This window comes from Pterocles gutturalis, unplaced genomic scaffold (assembly GCF_000699245.1).
Source record: "Pterocles gutturalis isolate BGI_N339 unplaced genomic scaffold, ASM69924v1 scaffold22322, whole genome shotgun sequence".
In the NCBI taxonomy this organism is placed as follows: domain Eukaryota; kingdom Metazoa; phylum Chordata; class Aves; order Pterocliformes; family Pteroclidae; genus Pterocles; species Pterocles gutturalis.
Window position 1 is genome coordinate 2,066 of NW_010113355.1, and position 17,713 is coordinate 19,778.

At 50.0% G+C, this 17,713-nt stretch overlaps 1 protein-coding gene across 1 annotated transcript; it reads left to right on the plus strand.

The window, feature by feature from the left end:
- Positions 1-478: 478 nt before the first annotated feature.
- On the plus strand, positions 479-17,221 carry COPG1 (coatomer protein complex, subunit gamma 1; the record flags this gene model as incomplete). The annotated part of the gene is made up of 23 exons (XM_010074465.1): positions 479-531; positions 1,337-1,417; positions 1,521-1,592; positions 2,288-2,367; positions 3,281-3,356; positions 3,513-3,605; positions 3,941-4,027; positions 4,179-4,336; positions 4,968-5,101; positions 5,864-5,931; positions 6,671-6,859; positions 7,331-7,426; positions 8,795-9,038; positions 9,415-9,490; positions 9,822-9,925; positions 10,034-10,159; positions 10,583-10,651; positions 11,005-11,147; positions 12,448-12,619; positions 13,584-13,681; positions 15,151-15,289; positions 16,258-16,356; positions 16,935-17,221. Coding segments are annotated over 23 exons (2,588 nt in total), but the record flags the coding sequence as incomplete, so codon positions are not given.
- Between the last annotated feature and the right edge of the window lie 492 nt (positions 17,222-17,713).

Below are 17,713 nucleotides of genomic sequence, written 5' to 3' on the forward strand. Positions count from 1 at the left end.
TCCACTGTCTTGTTCTCTTAATTAGTGATAGAGCCAAAAATACTTTCCTGGTGGATTCCTGATTGGTTTATAAGGGAGGGATAAAGCACTCTTCACTCACCAGTCTGGCAAGCGATGCCACTTTTTGTCTGAGCTTTTGTTTCTGGGCCTTTCTCATTGATGCTGTAACTGTCAGCAAGCTCCCAGCCCAGGGGCTGTGGGGATAGCAGTGGAGCACAGTTACTCTACAGCTAATCACTCTGCCTCGGCTCACGGCTAGTTACTTCTGGGAGGGAGGGACAAGCTGAAGAATGTCCTGTCTGCTCTGCCTTCCCTAACTGCTGTGGAGACCTCCGATTAATATCACTTAAAGGAGGGAGCTCTGGTTGATTGGTGTACATGAACAAGTTGCCCCAAAATGCTCAGTCTGTTTTTAAAGCCGGGGAATGGTTAGGAAGTTGCTATCCCTGGAAAGACTTTGACTCTCTTTATTTTGCAGGTGGGGGTTCCAACCCGTTCCAGCACCTGGAGAAGAGCGCAGTCTTGCAAGAGGTAAATCCCCAGGCACTCTCCCTTGCATGCCCCTTTCGGGACAGAGTCTCTCCCTCTCTTGAGTAGGTCACTTCAGTATGGAAGTAGGCGTTTGTTACGGTCCTGCTAGCTCTGAAAGAAATGAGCAATGTTCCCATTAGTTCTTATTTTATTGGTGGAGGGAGAAAGGGAGAAGGTCAAAATGGTCTCTGTAACAAATTAAAGACTGTGAGCTACAAATAGTAATAAAATTAATAAAACTATCTGTGAAAGCTCACCCTAAAACAGGAGGGGTGGGAAATTGGCCTTGGACACCCCAAATTTCTTGTAGATTACGAAGTTAATGGGCAGGGTGTGAGTGGCTATTGAATAGTCTGTGATTTTGCTCTGAAAAGTGCCTTTCTGTTCAACAGCAGATAAACTTCTCGATCCTCAGACCCTGTTGTTTCAGCATGATCTGTTCGCTTGCAATGCTCTGAACGCTCTTGGCTCCCGCTAGCCACGCAGAGCTCGCGTACGTCTGTCAGAAGAGTAGTGTTTTAGCTCGCACGTGATCCAGACTTGTGTGGGTAAAAGTGTGATGAGGATGTGGCCTTTAAACCTTAATTGCACTTGAATTTGCGATCCCAGGATGAGGCTGTAGAACCAGCTGTTGAAAAGGGGACCATGTTTAACAAGAATTGGGGAGAAATCTGATCCAAAGTCATTAAGAATCAAGCCATACCTCGCCCACGATTTGTTTTTTGTATCGGTGGCCAAGACCAGACAGGACAGTGTTTCTGAGGGTGCGCTGGTGTCAATGTCCTTGGCTGTGCTTTGTTTCCAGGCACGGGTGTTTAATGAGACTCCCATAAACCCACGAAAATGTGCTCACATCCTCACCAAGATCCTGTATCTCATAAACCAGGTAAGGGAGAGAAAATGACACCTGTACAGGGAGGCACCGGCAGCAGGCCCAAAGCTGCTTGTGGTAACTGGGATTTCCTTCCTTCTTTCCAAACGTCTTCTAGGGGGAGCACCTTGGTGTCACGGAAGCTACCGAATCCTTCTTTGCTATGACCAAGCTGTTCCAGTCCAACGATGTAAGTCTCCTTGTTTTTTTCTGCTGTTATTTATCTGGTGGGACAAGTTGTCAACAGTGTCTTTCAGCACTGAGATGTGCCTTTTTATACAATCAGCTTTTCTGTCCGGCCTGGAGCTACCTGATCTGAGTGGGAAGAGTAGGATGAAAGTTTAGAAACAAGACATCAGCTTCTTAGCCCTTCCCAGACCTTGTAGCAGCCTGACTGAAGTGTTCTCTGTTCTTGAGGCACAGATCCTGGAGGAGACCAGAAATTAGTACCTGCCCACAGCAGTAGTAGCATTACTAGTTGTCTCCCAAACCACAAGACATTAAAATCATGAGACTGCTGTAGAAATCCCCAGACTCAGGGAGATAAATGGCTTGCTTTCTTGCTTTTGCAGCAACAGGGTGCCTTCAGCTGGTGATTTCAAGCTTTTTTTGTTCATGTGAATGACAAGTGAAGGATAAAACTGTAGATCCAGCTAAAGCTGGTATCTCTGTGGCTTCACTCTAAGATTGAGAGATTTATAAGAGGAGCAGGTGTTTTCTTAATCAATATGGGTTTTGTACATCTTTTACACTCAGGCACTGGGGCTCTCTGAAGGTATCAGGTTCTTAATCTTCACAATAAAATCATGGAAGCAGGGAAAACTGAGATCCCTTCCCATTCATGATCCTCTTGGCTGATGCCTGTCTTCCTTCTTTCCTTGTCAGCCAACTCTTCGCAGGATGTGTTACCTGACTATCAAAGAGATGTCTTCTATTGCAGAAGATGTAATCATTGTTACCAGCAGGTCAGTCACTTCACTTTTCTTACTGTTATATTCCCGTGTCCTCCAGTAATGCCTGTCCAGCCTTTTGGAGATAGCTGTAGTCCCTAAGCAGGGTGAGGATAGGGAATGCCCTTGGTGAGGAAGATTTTTTCCTTTAAAAGAGGCCATTAAAATTCAGACACTGAAGTCCTGGTGCTGTGTGTGAAATGTGCCAGTGTCCCATATCCCATGCCCACGGGTGTTTGGATTGTCTCTTTTGGTTACTTGACAAGGCAGCAGTGCTGTTTGTTCCCCTTTTGCAAAAGGCTGTTTCGTTAACTCCTACTTTCCTGTCTGAATGCCTTGAAGCTTTTTGAAAATCTCTGGCATGAATCCCAAGGCTTTCAACAGGTAGACAAGGATTTAGTACTCCTGCAGCAGCACAGGATGCAACTTCACTGGGGAACAAAAATCCCCTCTGAGAGTCCCTCCTGAATTGCTGATCATCCCCCTGAAAGGCCTGTGCAGTGTGCAGAGACAGGAGCCAGAGGGTGTGGGGTCTGCTGAGGGCCGAGGCCGTGCGACAGGCAGAAGCCAGGCCCAGGTGCTGTGTGATGGACTCCTGTCCCCTCAGGTGGTCTCACACTGCCCAGGGCCCTGGGGAAAAGGCAGGAGTGAGCATTCAGTAAGGAAGGCAAATGTCTTGGGGGTACATGTGTGTACTCCAGCCTCGCGTGGTGATCAGGAGCCCGTACAGCCTGCTGATGGGCTTGGAACCCGAGTGCTGATCCTTTCCTCCTGCCTTCCCACCCCAGTGGGACCTGCCCGAGCCCTGCAGTTGCCTGCTTGGCATTCAGCTGTGATGCTGCTGCCTGCTGCTCTGCATGCACTGTGTGTGCACCCGTGAGCTGCTGGCTCAGGAGTGCAGCACTGAGAGCTCCCTGTTTCCAAACAGCTTAACCAAAGACATGACTGGGAAGGATGACAACTACCGAGGCCCTGCCGTGAGAGCGCTCTGTCAGATCACTGATGTAAGTGCTGCTTTTCCCTTGGGGCAGCCCTAGGCCCTTCACCTTTCCCTGCTTTGCCCCATCCCACCTTCCACTCTGCTTTTCACGCCTTTGCATCTCCCCTTTCACACTCCAAATGGCTTTTCCTTATCAGCTGTTGTTTCCCTTTCCCTGCAGAGCACCATGTTGCAGGCCATCGAGCGCTACATGAAGCAGGCGATTGTTGACAAAGTGCCAAGTGTATCCAGCTCTGCTCTGGTGTCCTCCTTGGTACGTACTCCCTGCAGGGTGGGCCTGAGGGACAGTCAAGCTGGGAAGCAGTCATCTGCAGTGGGACTGGACATCTTGGGAGTGTCAGGGTTTCGCTGTTGCTGTTCCCCTCTTTGTGAACTGAGGGACTGGTGCTGACTTTGTGGGAGATCATTGACCTCTGGAGGGCGCAGCCGTCATGGCCAGGTCTCTGCATGCTGATCTTTTGGTCTTCTAGAAGCTGCTGCTGTCAGCACCCTCATGGGGAAGCTCATTGCTTCTTAAAATGAGCTGTGATTCCCAAAGCCTCATCTGTCCTTGTCTCACGGGTTGTCTGCGGCTGTGTCTCCCCACAGCACCTGCTGAAGACCAGTTATGATGTGGTGAAACGCTGGGTCAACGAGGCTCAGGAGGCAGCTTCCAGTGACAACATCATGGTGCAGGTAGGAAACCCACCACCAGCACGGGGAATAGCAAGCAGCAGCTGGGAGTGGAGCAAACTGCTAGAGCTCAGACAGGCACCTCTGGGCAACAGAGGGGATAAAAGTGGAAAGAACACACCGCGGGCTTGTGGCAGTCTCTTTTCCTGCACAGTATCATGCTCTGGGCTTGCTGTACCACGTGCGGAAGAATGACCGCCTGGCAGTCAACAAGATGCTCAGCAAGTTCACACGCCATGGCCTCAAGTCCCCGTTTGCCTACTGCATGATGATTCGAATTGCCAGCAAGCTGCTGGAGGAGGAGGCTGGCAGGTGAGGTGGCTCCTTTGCCTGCTGGAAGAACCTCCTCATGTCCTGCTTGCGTCTCCTCTTGCAGGCTCACTTGCCATCTCATGAGGGCAATTATTTCTGGCTTTGAAGAACAGCATGCAGCTTCTGCCCTCTTATGGTTAGGTAAAAGGCAGCACAGAAAATACAGGACACTTTCATAGTTGTTATGAGATGGCTTCTGTGAGTCTTGTCTGTGAGCATTCCACATCAGATACCTTCTTGTTTCTCTGGGCTGTTTTGCATAGCTGTTCTTTATTAAGATATTCTACTGATTTTTCTCTGTCTTCCGTAATTGTTTGGCTACCAGGTATGCTGTGTGGCTTCCTGGTGGATAAGACTTGTGGTATGTACAGTCAGCTCTCACTGTGTGAGGGCTGAGGGAGATTTCCTTTAGCCTGGAAAGCAGAGGGTGTCTTCTCAGGAAGCAGCTTGACTTCCGACCCAAGCATGCTGGCAGTACAGTATAATGACCACTGCAAAATCTGGGGGCAGTGGGTTTATGGCTGCTTGTACCTTTCCGTGGGCTATGGGACCTGCCCATTTCTGTTGCTGGATTCTTCATTTCTCTTAGCACCTTTTTTCTCATTCATTCTTGTCTATTTTTGTCCCTTAGCCGTGACAGCCCCCTGTTTGATTTCATCGAGAGCTGCCTCAGAAACAAGCATGAGATGGTGGTCTACGAAGCTGCGTCTGCCATCGTTAACCTGCCCAACTGCACTGCCAAAGAGCTGGCTCCGGCCGTCTCGGGTAAATGTGGCCCTCGTGGCAATGGCAAGGGGACTGTGGGCCTGCAGAGGTGACACCTGCTGATGACCCAAAGAAACAAGGACCTTTGTAGTGTCAGGCTTGTAATGCTGCTGTACCCTTTGGGTTTTTATGCTGCTGCTGAGAGGTGTTTGTGAATAGCTTTGCTCTTGTGCAGGTACTTGTTTGGTGTGTTCAGGTGTAGGTTACTGGAGGGGTATTTTTTGTGTGTCAAACAGGGCAGAATTCTAACTGGTAAATCTCCCTGCTGTAGGCTGAGTGTAACTGTGAGAAGCCAAGGCGCTGGGGTCTTGCCTGTCCAGCTCAGTCCAGTCCAAAGGTTCTCCTGAGCTGGAGCTGTTGGCAGGGAGGGAGGCTGTGTTGCCTCTCTGCACAGGGAGGGTGCCCTTCATGGGCCAGCCGTGGGAAAGGAGCAGGGTTTGCATAGAAATGGAGAACAGCAGCTCAAATTGACTTAATAGGAAAGATGACAAGGTGATGAAATTGGCTGTCACGAGGAGCAAAGGATAGCAGCACCGTGGAGAAAGAGGGAGGTGAGTAAGAGCTAGTTGTCAGGAAGGATGTGTGGCAAAGGGGACAACAGGGAGGGAGGAAGCTGGTAAATTCAGTTGCTTCTTAAGCATGCTTCTAGTTATCCTGTGCTTGCAGCTTTCTTTTCATTGAAGCTCTTTGCTTTAGGTACAAAACACTTCTCAATAATAGATTGCCTAAACATCTGCCTTTGTTGGTTTTCCCTCCTTGCAGTTTTGCAGCTGTTCTGCAGCTCCCCGAAAGCAGCTCTGAGATACGCAGCCGTCCGTACCCTCAACAAGGTAGGGACTGGTCTCTTGGGAGCTGTAATAGTTTCTCATGTGCAGGGAAGTGCAGGCTTCAGAAGAGAAAGGGAGCCAGATTATGTGATGGTTTTGCATGAATTATCTCTACCCTGGGCTACAGGCTTACATTTCATTGCTTTCTGAATGGAATAAAACCTCAAAGAACACTTTACAGAAAGGGAAAAAAAAACCCAATCATTTTCACAGGTCTCTATAAGAGTGTCACTGGTCTTACATGTTACTGCTTTCCCTTCTGAGCTCCTGTGGTGAAGGAGCTCCGCGTAAAACAGCGATCAAACCCTGGTGCTGCTTCCTGCCTGCTCCATGGCAATCTTTGCTCCAGCTTTTCCCTTGACCTTGTAAACTGTAAAAAAGAAAAAGACGGAATGGCAGTGTCTGGTAAGTGCTGTGCTTCCACCCACAAGGCTGTTCTGTTGAGTTTTTTTGGGCGTTCATAGCTTTCTTTTCTTAATATATAGAGGAGAATGAGAGAGTTAAAAATAGTACAAGATTGTTTATTACTACTGCTTCTCTTCCAGCAAGAGATGCAATTCTGCAGGAAGAAAGAGCTTGTTACTTTAACCTCAGATTAGCTGCTTGTCTGAGGTGACTGTCACGTACAGTCTGTAGCATTTATTTTGACAGGAAGGAGAGAGAGCTTATAGAGACCTGGTGGGTTTTGCCAGCTCACCCTTCTGCATCTCGAATGATTTCCACTCTTCCTTCTCTGCTCTAGGTGGCCATGAAGCACCCATCCGCTGTGACTGCCTGTAACCTAGACCTGGAGAACCTTGTGACGGACTCCAACCGCAGCATAGCCACCCTGGCCATCACCACGCTGCTGAAAACCGGCAGCGAGAGCAGCATTGACCGACTCATGAAGCAGATCTCCTCTTTCATGTCAGAAATCTCCGATGAGTTCAAAGTAAGGAAGTGGGAGGCAGAGGGACACGCGGGTTCCTGAAGAATGCCCTTGGTCTTTGTGCATGTTTTTGTGGGCACTCTGAAAGCTGTGTGGAGCTGCTTCCAGGAGCTGGGCTGCAGAGTATTGGTAGGGAAGAGAAAGAATCTGAGGCTATTGGCCTGAGCCATACCTCGGTTGTACAGCACCCAGTTCCAAAGTCACATGCTCTCTTCTAGAGAGATGGCCGTTGAGAATTAAATCTCTTTTTCTTCTTTCCAGTGGGTGTGGACTTTTGCTAGGGGCTGGCCAGTGCATAAAGATCAATCTCTTCCCATTCCTGGGATTGTACCTCCTGCAACTGCATTTGTTGGATACATAAAGGCAAAACTGTAGTTTCCAGGCTAGGGACCAGCACAAAATCGACACAATTCAACTATTTTTTCCTGCCTGGTGAGACAATACCCTTTTTTACTTGCCTTCATTTTCCTCCAGGTGGTAGTGGTGCAGGCCATCAATGCACTGTGTCAGAAGTACCCTCGCAAGCACGCCGTCCTCATGAACTTTCTCTTTACTATGCTTCGGGAAGAGGTAAGTTTGTAGGACAAGTACTTTGTGCTCCTTGTTTGTACGTGTGAACTGCAGGGCTGCGCAGTGGCCCCTGTCAGGCTTTTACTGATGGTGCAGTGCTGTGCAGTCAGAGCTTCTCTCTAAAAGGTTTGCAGTCTGGCTGGCAGAAGTGGCCAGCTGTGCACAGCAGTTAAATGAGTACTGCAAGGCATATTTTTAATGTGGTTTTCATTCTTTGATTTTTCTGGGGGTTTGTTAACTCTCAAAGCAAATGCAGGCAGCAGATCTGTTGGCAGTCTGTGTGTGTTTCATGTTTGAACCAGCTTTCTTTTATACTTTGACAGCAAATTCCAATAAGTTTTGTCTTGTACTCAAAGATTCAGTAACAACCTATTGATTGATGACATAGGACCACTTTTGTTTGGTTTTCTGTGCTGTGGCAGTGAAGGGATCATGAGTACCTATGACCATTCTCTGCATTCAGACAGAATTGCAGAAAGACAGCTTTACAGGGCTTTGAGGCTATTTCTAAATGAGCTAACATGCTGCAGCACAGCTGGCACCACTGCTTGCTCTGATGTCACCTTGTGCCAATTACAGCCTCTCGTTCGGGAACAAACCAGATCATCTCCTTTTGCTCCTGTGAAAGATGGACCACTGTCTTTTTCCAGATTTTCTGTGGTGGATGGTATCATTTTGAATGTGGTTTTGTAGTTCAAACCATTCTGTTTTACATCCAAAGTAGCTCCAGAAAGATCCCCCAAATCCCCAGCACGGTGCACGTAATTGGCGAAGGAAAGTGTGCAGTGTAATCCCTCAGTGTGTATTGAGGACACGAGTAAGTGATGTCTGAAGATAGCCAGGCATTAATGGCATGTCAGGTCCTGGGGTGTGCCCGGGGAGGTATTGATTGCCTGTCTTCCCGCACTAATGGGGCTGTTTGCTGCCTCCTGCTGTGGCAGATATGCTCCTTAATATATTTATCTTGTGATTCATCCTCAGATGTCTGGTGCTAAAGCAGAGAGGGTTGGGTTTTTTCTCCTCCCATATGGCTGTTCTTATGCACTAATTCTATCAGCAGAGGATTTTGAAGGAGATATACACCCTTCAGGCAGATGGATTCTTTTACTCTCTTTAGGATTTGGGTTGTTTTCTTCATCGCAGCCATTCTGAAGGGGGCTGGCAAGAGAGCTTGAATATTGGCTGGTCCTCTGGGTGTAAAGAGGGTCAAAAGTGAGGGTGGCATTACTGCCCTTCTCCTTTCAAACAAGGATTAAAAGCACTGAGTGCGAGTGACCTTTTTGAAGGAACTTTTCTTCCTGTCTGGCTAGTTCAGAGCCTCTAAAATACTTTAAAATTTCTAGCTGAGCAATTCCCTTTGCTCCCTAGGGTGGCTTTGAATACAAGCGAGCCATTGTGGACTGCATCATCAGCATCATTGAGGAGAACTCAGAGAGCAAAGAGACAGGGCTCTCTCACCTCTGTGAATTCATCGAGGACTGCGAGTTCACGGTGCTGGCCACTCGGATCCTCCACCTCTTGGGGCAGGAAGGGCCCAAAACCAATAACCCCTCCAAATACATTCGCTTCATCTACAACAGGGTTGTCCTGGAGCATGAAGAAGTCCGGGCAGGTAAGACACAGACCTGGAAAGCTGTCTGCCTTGTGACAGATCTTCAAGGAAATATAGTGCAGGGACACCTCTGCTTTTGAGGATTGTGGTTCGCTCTAGTCCTGAGCAGATCTTACACAGCAAAGATCTTGCAGTAATATTGATGGAAGAAGTGACCTGCAGCTGGGAAATGGGGAGGAAGCTGCAGTGACTCTGAAACTGGATGGAGGAGATTTGCAGGCACTTCACTGTAGCACATCTGCCACTTTCTACTCACAGTAATGCTTTATGCTAGTGCTAGTGTCTCTGACACGGCATTTGAACAGGGCCAGGAAATGGAGGAAACTTCAGGTAATTTCTTTACCTTCTAATTCTGTTTTCATGACTTGTGGTACAGGTGCTGTAAGTGCCCTGGCCAAGTTTGGAGCCCAGAATGAGGAGATGTTACCCAGTATCTTGGTGTTACTGAAAAGGTGAGTTGTACCTCAGAGTTTCTCAACATCCTGGATGAAAGTCCTTGTTCTCTCGAGAGCTCGTTAGCATCCCGGTGCATGTCTGGTCTCTTCTAGCTGTGGGTCTTAGAAGGTGCAGTGGTGATGGGATTACTGCTGCATTCAGCTCCCCAAAGTGGACATGAGAAGCCAAGTGTGGTGGATGGTTGCTTGTCCAATACAATTGCTAGTAGATTGCTGGTTGTCTTCTATGGCATGTTCTTCCTGGCCCTGTAAGGTCACTTAGTCACCTGGATTTGGTTGTGTGGACTCTGCTGCCTTGCCCTGAAGCAAGTTTTCACTTTCTTCTCAGGTGTGTGATGGATGATGACAATGAAGTGAGAGACAGAGCCACCTTCTACCTGAATGTTCTGGAGCAGAAGCAGAAAGCCCTCAACGCTGGCTACATCCTGAACGGTAATGGGGGAAGTCCTCAGAACAAGTCTGCACCTCCTTGCTGGTTTAACAAGTGACAAAGAGCTGGCATCATCTGTGGTTTCAGTGATCCGTCCCTTCTGTCCACAGGTTTGACAGTGTCCATCCCTGGCCTGGAGAGGGCTTTGCATCAGTACACCCTGGAGCCCTCTGAGAAACCCTTTGACTTGAAATCTGTTCCTTTGGCAACAGCTCCTATCATCGAGCAAAGAGCAGGTGAGGAGCAGTCCCCGAATGCTAGTCCAGACCACTAGTAATTCCCTAGCAGCTCCAGCCCTTGGACAACAGACTGCATTGGGCCTGCTGGGAATTGCTGAGCTGCATCCTGTGTGAATTTAGTGGGATTACATCTTCTGTAGAGACTAGGTCCAGCAAATCTGGTTGCTCCCACATGAGTGTTTCGGTTTAGTCCAACTGCTAATCACAGCAGCAGGTGGTGATACCCATTGGAGCTGCTGCAGTTCCAGAGGTGTGTAAGCAGCTAAATACAGCGTTTAGTCCATAGCAAGATGAGAGATGAGCTCCTTCCTTTCCTTAGTCAAATCCCTCTCCAGACAATCTGTTTAGTTATTTCTTACTCTTCACCTTCAAACATTTTGGGGGTTTTTATGTTTGTGGTTTTTTCTTTTTCTCCTGCAGAAAACACTCCTGTTGCTGTAGTCAAACAGCCAGAGAAGGTGGCAGCAACACGTCAAGAAATATTTCAAGGTAAACTATGAAAGGCCTGTGTGTGAGAACAAAATAGTACCCTCTTGCTGAGCTGGTAGCCCCTCTAGCTTTTTCCCCATCTCCCTTCAGAGAGCGACTTGGGCTCCCAGCTTGAAGTCTGCTGTTCACTCCTGGGGGTGGGGGTGTCTGGCGTCCTGTCTGTCTAGGTTGCAGTAGATGTGGGCAAAGGGTGACTCTGCCTTTAAAATTAAAGTCCCTAGTGAGCATTTGTGGATGTTTGATGGATATTTCCTTGCTGCAACGCCTTCTGTCAGCTCAAATGAGGGCTTTGAAACTGCTGACACGTTAGCGTGGGCTGGGGAAGGCAATGGCTTCTGTGTCCTCTGTTTCAGAACAACTCGGGGCAATCCCAGAGTTTCGGGGACTGGGTCCACTCTTCAAGTCTTCCCCAGAGCCTGTTGCCCTGACAGAGCTGGAAACGGAGTATGTGGTTCGTTGCACCAAGCACACGTTTGTCAGCCACATGGTGTTCCAGGTGGGTAGCTATGGCCTGCGGTGCTGAATGGGAACTGGGAAATAAGCTCCTGACCAGTTAAAAGCTCCACTGGAAAGAAATAGCCCAGGGTTATCGATGTTCAAAGCACGTCACTGCAAGGAGGAGTCCTTAGTTTCTCAGCCAGGGCAGCAGAGCCCCAGAAAAAATTAAGGAGGGAGCATGTGTGTATGTCTGTGTCTGAACAATGCTTACACAGTCAGAATAAATCTGACAAGCACTAGGTGGGGCTGTTCTCACCTAGCGTTTGCCAAGGGGAGCTGAGTTCTTCCCTCAGGGTCCCCAAACACGTGGTTTGGACAAAAAAGAGTGAAGCTTTATCTGAGGGGCTGAAAAGGGAACCCGAGAAAGGGGCATGGTGAGGGAGAGCTCTTCATCCCCTACGTTTTGTTTTAGCCTGTGGAGTACAGGGGCTCGTTTCTGTACATCGTGGCCCTGCTGATGTTATAATCCATGTGCCAGCATCTTTGCCTGGCCCTTGGGCAGTTCAAGGCACGGCGAGTCCTACACTAGCTTGTGAGCAGCAGTGTTCTGTCCTTAGCCAACTCCTTCTGCAAAAGCTCAGAACTGCTTACACAGCCCTCACAGGGCTTGATCTTTGGTTCTGTTGTTCATCCACCACATGTATGAAGTTAAGTGACTTGTCACTGCAGCTGGAACCAAGTCTAATCAGCAATTTTAGACTTTCTGAAATGACAGAGCTTGCTGAAACTTGATGAAACTACCCCTAGTTTGAGCTGCGCAAAGGATCATCTTCCCGTCTGCTGTGGGGCACTGTGTCCCTGTGGCATCAAGTGAGAAGATGCAGGCAGCACAGCACTCACGCCTCCATACAGAAAAGAGTTAACCTGGGAATTGCCATCCAGGGAGAAAGGACAAGGTACATTTAGAGGAAAAAGTTCCATGCTGACTTCTGAAATGAAACAGGCAGCAGCTGACACATCCCTGCCTGAGCTGAATCTGTGCTCCTGCCCGGGTCGCAGAGGGGAGGCATTGGATAGTTGTGTTCATTTTAAATGTTGTTTCCTTAGAAGGAGTCCCCTGCAGGGTTTTAGTTTGCCCCTTAAAGCATGTAAATGAGTAGTTTTTAGTCATAGCTGCTTCTAAACTGGAATGCACGAGCTCTATGACTGGCCAGTGGGTAGCAAGGTGCACTGCTGGAACACAAAGAGCTGGGGGTTCGCAGGTTGACACTGCGCTCCCGCTCTGCCTGAAGTGAGCCTGCTATGAGATCTATAGCTAGTGGCTTCAGGCTGCGTCTGCTCTCCCCTTCCCTGTTTAGTTTGACTGCACGAACACCCTGAACGATCAGATCCTGGAGAATGTCACGGTGCAGATGGAGCCAACAGAGGGGTATGAGGTCATTGGCTACGTACCTGCCAAAACCCTGGTGTACAACCAGCCGGGCACCTGCTACACGCTGGTGGCACTGTCTGAAGAAGATCCAACAGCAGGTAAACAGTTTGCCCTCTGTGTTTTCCTGACATCCCCCAAACGAAGCATGCCGTATTGCTCACCCCCACACATTCTACCTTGCATTCGAGCCAGATATTTATAGCCTGTGTGTGGGCGCAGCCCTGAGCGATGCTGAGCATGGCTTCTCTTTGCTGTCTGGGGGCTGTCAGGCCTCCCTTCTCCTCTCCTGGTTCCCCTGAGCTGTAGCATTCTCACGTCAGGCTGTGAGAGCTGGCAAATGAGCATTCAGCCTTCTGCTGAGTTATCTCCCGTCCACCCTGGCCTGTCCTTTGGCCTGTCTGTGTTAGTCTGTGGGGAGTGCTGTGAGTGCCCAGATGCTCCGAGTAGCAAAAGGTATTTCAGACAAACCAGTAGAATTTCAGGGATGTCTGTTTGAACTGAACATCCCCTCGTTTGTCACTGTCCGGAACACGCACCAGGCTTTGGTCTCCCTGTTTTTTCTGGGACTGCTCAGTGGTGTGTGTGGCTGCTGCTCGCCCAGCAGTGCCTGTCTTCCCGGGGATGAGTCATCTTCCTCTCCCAGCCAAGCGGTATTAATCAGCTGCCATGGCGCAGTGCAAGGTGGTTTCATTCCAGAGGCACGTGAAACCACCTCTAGATAAGGATCTTGCCCCTTCATGAGGTGCTGGTGGTACGTTTTGTTCGTATTCCCAACGCAGCTTGAGGTTCATCAGTAGCAGCACTTGATCTGAGGATTATGGTCTTGTACAACTGTCGTGAACCGGCCTGTATCGCTGTTTGCTGGACTTAATATTACAAGTAAAATACGTTGTCCTGGAAAGACAGAAGCAGTTGCTGAGCCCTCTCCAGGTCACTGGCTGTGCCTGTGCTGCTGACAGAGGGGGAGAACCCTCCTGCCCCAAGGTTCCCAGTGCCCTCCTGCTGCAGGGGCGTGCGGGTCTGGTGGTGATGTGAGCTCTGCCTTTGCTCCCCTCTCTGCAGTGGCCTGCACCTTCAGCTGCATGATGAAGTTCACCGTCAAAGACTGTGATCCCAACACAGGGGAGACAGACGACGAGGGTTACGAGGATGAGTACGTGGTAAGGAGCTGGGCATGTACCTGATCACAGAAATTGTGGTCGTTCTGAGGGTTTTTGTGATCTGCAAGCAGCTGTGTGAGCACTGACACCGATGTGGGCAGCATCGCATGAAGAGGGAGTTCTTGCTGTCTCTGGGGTGTCTGTCCTGGGATGCAGAGGTGGGTTTGGAGAGCTTGCTTTGTCTCATTTAGAGAATCCTTCTGTTTCTGTCCAGGCAGACGCCTGGCTGTGCAGGACACTTATGTTTTGGAGGACCCTGGTGTGTCCTCCAGGCTTTGCTGCCTGTGTCCAATGGGTTCCGGAGGTCGCACAGTCAGGTTTGTGGAGACAGAGGGCCGTTGGCCATCTTTTGCTCTTCATGAGCTGCTCTCCTCGGTGGCACAGTTAATTGCCTCGGGCCTGCCTGATCCAGGCAGATTGCCATCCTTGTTCTTGCTCCAGGGCAGGTGAGGCATTCCTCTCTCCAGCACTCAGACCGATGAAAGCACTGATGCTGCAGAAGTGCCTCTGGATCAGGCTCTGCTGTTTCCAGGCACAACAGAAGCTGAACTTTTGCTTGGTCAGAAACCGGGACTGGCTCGCAGAGGGTGATGTTTACCCTCTGGAGAGGAAGGGGTGTTGTGACACAGCCTCAGCTTGCCTGTTAGCTCCAGAGGCTGTTTTCTATGCGTCGCCTGTCATGCTTAGAATCTGATCAGAGTCACTCTGCAGTGAGTCACTGAGGACACAGTGTCCTCCCGGGAGGGTTTTTCCCAGGGGAACGTGCAAGGTTAACCCCTCTCTCTGCTTCCCACCAGTCACCACAGTGTCTGAGTGATATTTAAACAAACTCATCCATGTGTTTCAACTAGAATCAAGAGGAGATACTTTCCTGCAGTGATATGAAATACAGGCTGGTGTCTGGCCAGCTCTGGCACTGCCTGCTCTTTGATACGTGCTCTGGAGGGACAGGCTGGGTTCTGCCTTGCACAGACATGGTCACAGCAGCAGTTCAGCTCGCCCAGCATGCAGCCTTAGGTGACAGCACGTGTCTGACAGTGTCTCACTGTACTTTACCAGCCTACAAAACAGTGGGCCAGAAAGGCAAAACACAAGTTTACATGCATTTTAAGGAACCCTCCATCTGTGTGAGCACCAGCAGCTATTTCTTAGCTTTTGTCCCCTGTTCTGGACATTTGTGCAGTGCTGTGATCTCTGTCAGGCTGAGGGCTGTGCTCAGAAGAGGAACCTGCTTTGAAAACCCTGGGAATGGCACGACCAGGGCTTTTCCCAGGCCAAGCGGTTGCTCAGCCAAGTGTTGTTTGCACGAGGAAATCAGAAGGGGTAGGGCTTGCTCTGACGTGTTTGTGAGTGGAAGTGGAGCCTGTCTCCTGCATTCACCTGATCTCAGGGAATCCAGTTGAAAGCTCCCTCTGGAGAGAGCAGCGTTAGGAACAACCATGTTTGACTTGAACCTCTTCTACCACCAGCTTGAAGACCTGGAGGTAACGGTGGCTGATCACATCCAGCGAGTTCTGAAGCCAAACTTTGGAGCAGCCTGGGATGAAGTGGGTGATGAATATGAAAAGGAAGAGACCTTTACTTTATCTGCTATTAAAACCCTTGAAGGTAAGGGGGTGTCTGAGCCCAGCAGAGCTCCCAGCATTCCTCCCCTGCAGCAGGCAGGGTCTGGAGGCGCAGTCTGGCTCACTTCAGATCTTTCACAGCAAGGCGAATGGGGCAAAACGCTTCACAAGCTGTTTCACTGCAGCTGTTAAATGCGGAGCTACAGTTACTGTGATAACAAGTTAGTTCAGGTTTCAAAAAACCAAAGGAGTATTCTGGGCCCTGTGGGGACCAAGCTGGATTGTGGGAGGCAGAACATCTTGCTTTGCTCTCGCACTCTGCCCTCCCAAGCAGACAGACCATAGTTCAGCTGTGAGCTCCCACTTCCCTTCTGTGAAGGGAGGAGATTCTCTGACCTTAGGACACAAGACTAATAAGATGCAAAGAGCAGAAGACATGAGGTTAGTGCGCAGGCTTGTGGTGTAAGCCCTGTTTTCTTTCATCTTGTATTAAAGACTCCTCTTGTTTCTGAGAAGCCTGTAAAAACTCGGTCCTTTTGATGGCTTAGAAGGGTGTCCTTGTCCCACAGACATCTCTCTGCTTCCTTGCACAGCACCTTGGGCTTGAAATACCTTTCCTGAGGCCTTTTCAGATTCCTCCTGAAGACCTGTGTCTCCTTCCATCTGCATCTATCCCCAGAGAAGCGAGCAGGCTGGTGGGGCTGTGCAGTGAGTGTGCAGCCAGCCGCACTCTCCTCCTTCCGTTGTGTGACTCATGCACCCTCCTGCTGCTGTTGCACCTTTGCTGCATCAGATAACAGAGCTGCGGTGTGGCCGTGGGGGTTTTGTGTGTTGCTTTTTCCTCCCTGGTGGCCTCCAAAAACACAGTACTGGCTAATGTGTGTCCCTCAGGACAAGGAACATGGACCTTAAGGTGCAGGGAGGGCTTGAGTCACCTTTAGATGCTCTCTGTGGGTCCCTGTGAAGATACCTGTGACATGGAGCCTGTTTTATTTACTTTTTTCTTAACAGAGGCTGTTAGTAACATTGTGAAGTTCCTGGGGATGCAGCCCTGCGAGCGGTCAGACAAAGTGCCGGACAACAAGAACTCCCACACGCTGTACCTGGCCGGTGAGCTGTGGGGGGAGGTCTCTGCTTGAGGAGCAGCTCTCTGGGAGGTCGCACAGAGCTGCCTGCTGACAATCGGAGCAGGAGTTTCTGACGGAGCCCACTGCGCTCCGGGTGGGATTTGTAGGCTTGTTCTTGCCCTGGTTTCTGTCTCTGCAAGTGCAGAGCAGCTGGTGTTGGGCTCAGGGAGGGGGCTGTGGCGGGGGGATGTTGGGATCAGCCCAAGGCTCACCTGGGTGGAACTTGCTGCCTTCGTGATCTGGGGCATCCTGGTTTGGAGTGAGCCTGTGGGGGAAAGCACAGCAAAATGGGTGTGCACGGGAGCTCTGCTTGTCACTGGAGGATTGCCTGGACCCTTCCTCAGCTGCTGTTTATTTCAGACTTGGCTTGTGTGAGTTTTACAGTAGCAGGAGTCCCAGGTACGTTATAATGAAAGAGAAATGTGCTGCTTCAGGCTCTCTCCTGGCCCAGTACTGGGATTTGACAGACTACCTGTGGGAAACCTGCCCTTGCCAGGCAGTAGTGTTCATTTTCCGGCTTACAGGGGAGCGCTCATGCCTTCCTCCCGCTCTCCCTTCCAGGTGTGTTCCGGGGCGGCCATGACCTCCTGGTCCGGTCTCGTCTCGTCCTGACTGACACCGTGACGATGCAGGTCACTGCCCGCAGCAGCGAGGAGCTCCCCGTGGATGTGATCATGGCGTCTGTCGGATAAACGGCCTTTTCCAGGACTGTCCTGACTCCCAGCCCCCATGGGCACCGCTTCTTTCTCTGGCAGCAGACTAGGGATCATGTTCACTACAGCAGCTTTTGTGTTCTCTGCAGTGCAGCTCTCTCTGGGGCTCTGTCTGTACAATAACAGTGTTTTTAAGCTCTGATTTTACACAGTGCTTTGTCCCCGCACTGGAGAGTTTCACAGTGCCCACCCCGTCCCTGTCGTGGTGGCAGAGAGGTGACACCAGGCTGTGACAGCTGCTCCCTCTCCTTTTTATGTCGTTCAAATAAAACTATCTCATAGCTCTTCCTGGCCCGTCTCTCGGGGAGGGAAGGCTGTTTCCCTGGGCCCATCCCGTGGGGGGGGGAAGGCTGTTTGTGATGGGTTTACCCTGGGCTGGGAGCCAACCCCGTACAACCCATTCCCTCACTCTTCCCCCTCCCGAGGATGGGGGAAAAAAAGGGGGAAGGAGGATGTGTGGGTTGAGATAAGAACAATTTAATAACTAAATTAAAATAATATTGAAAATAATAGTGTATACAAATAACTTATACACACTGATACTGACCCTCCACCCCCTGACCACGACTACCAGAGCAGGGAGAGTCCCGAAACCACACTCAGGGAACGGAGATAACAGTCCGAGTG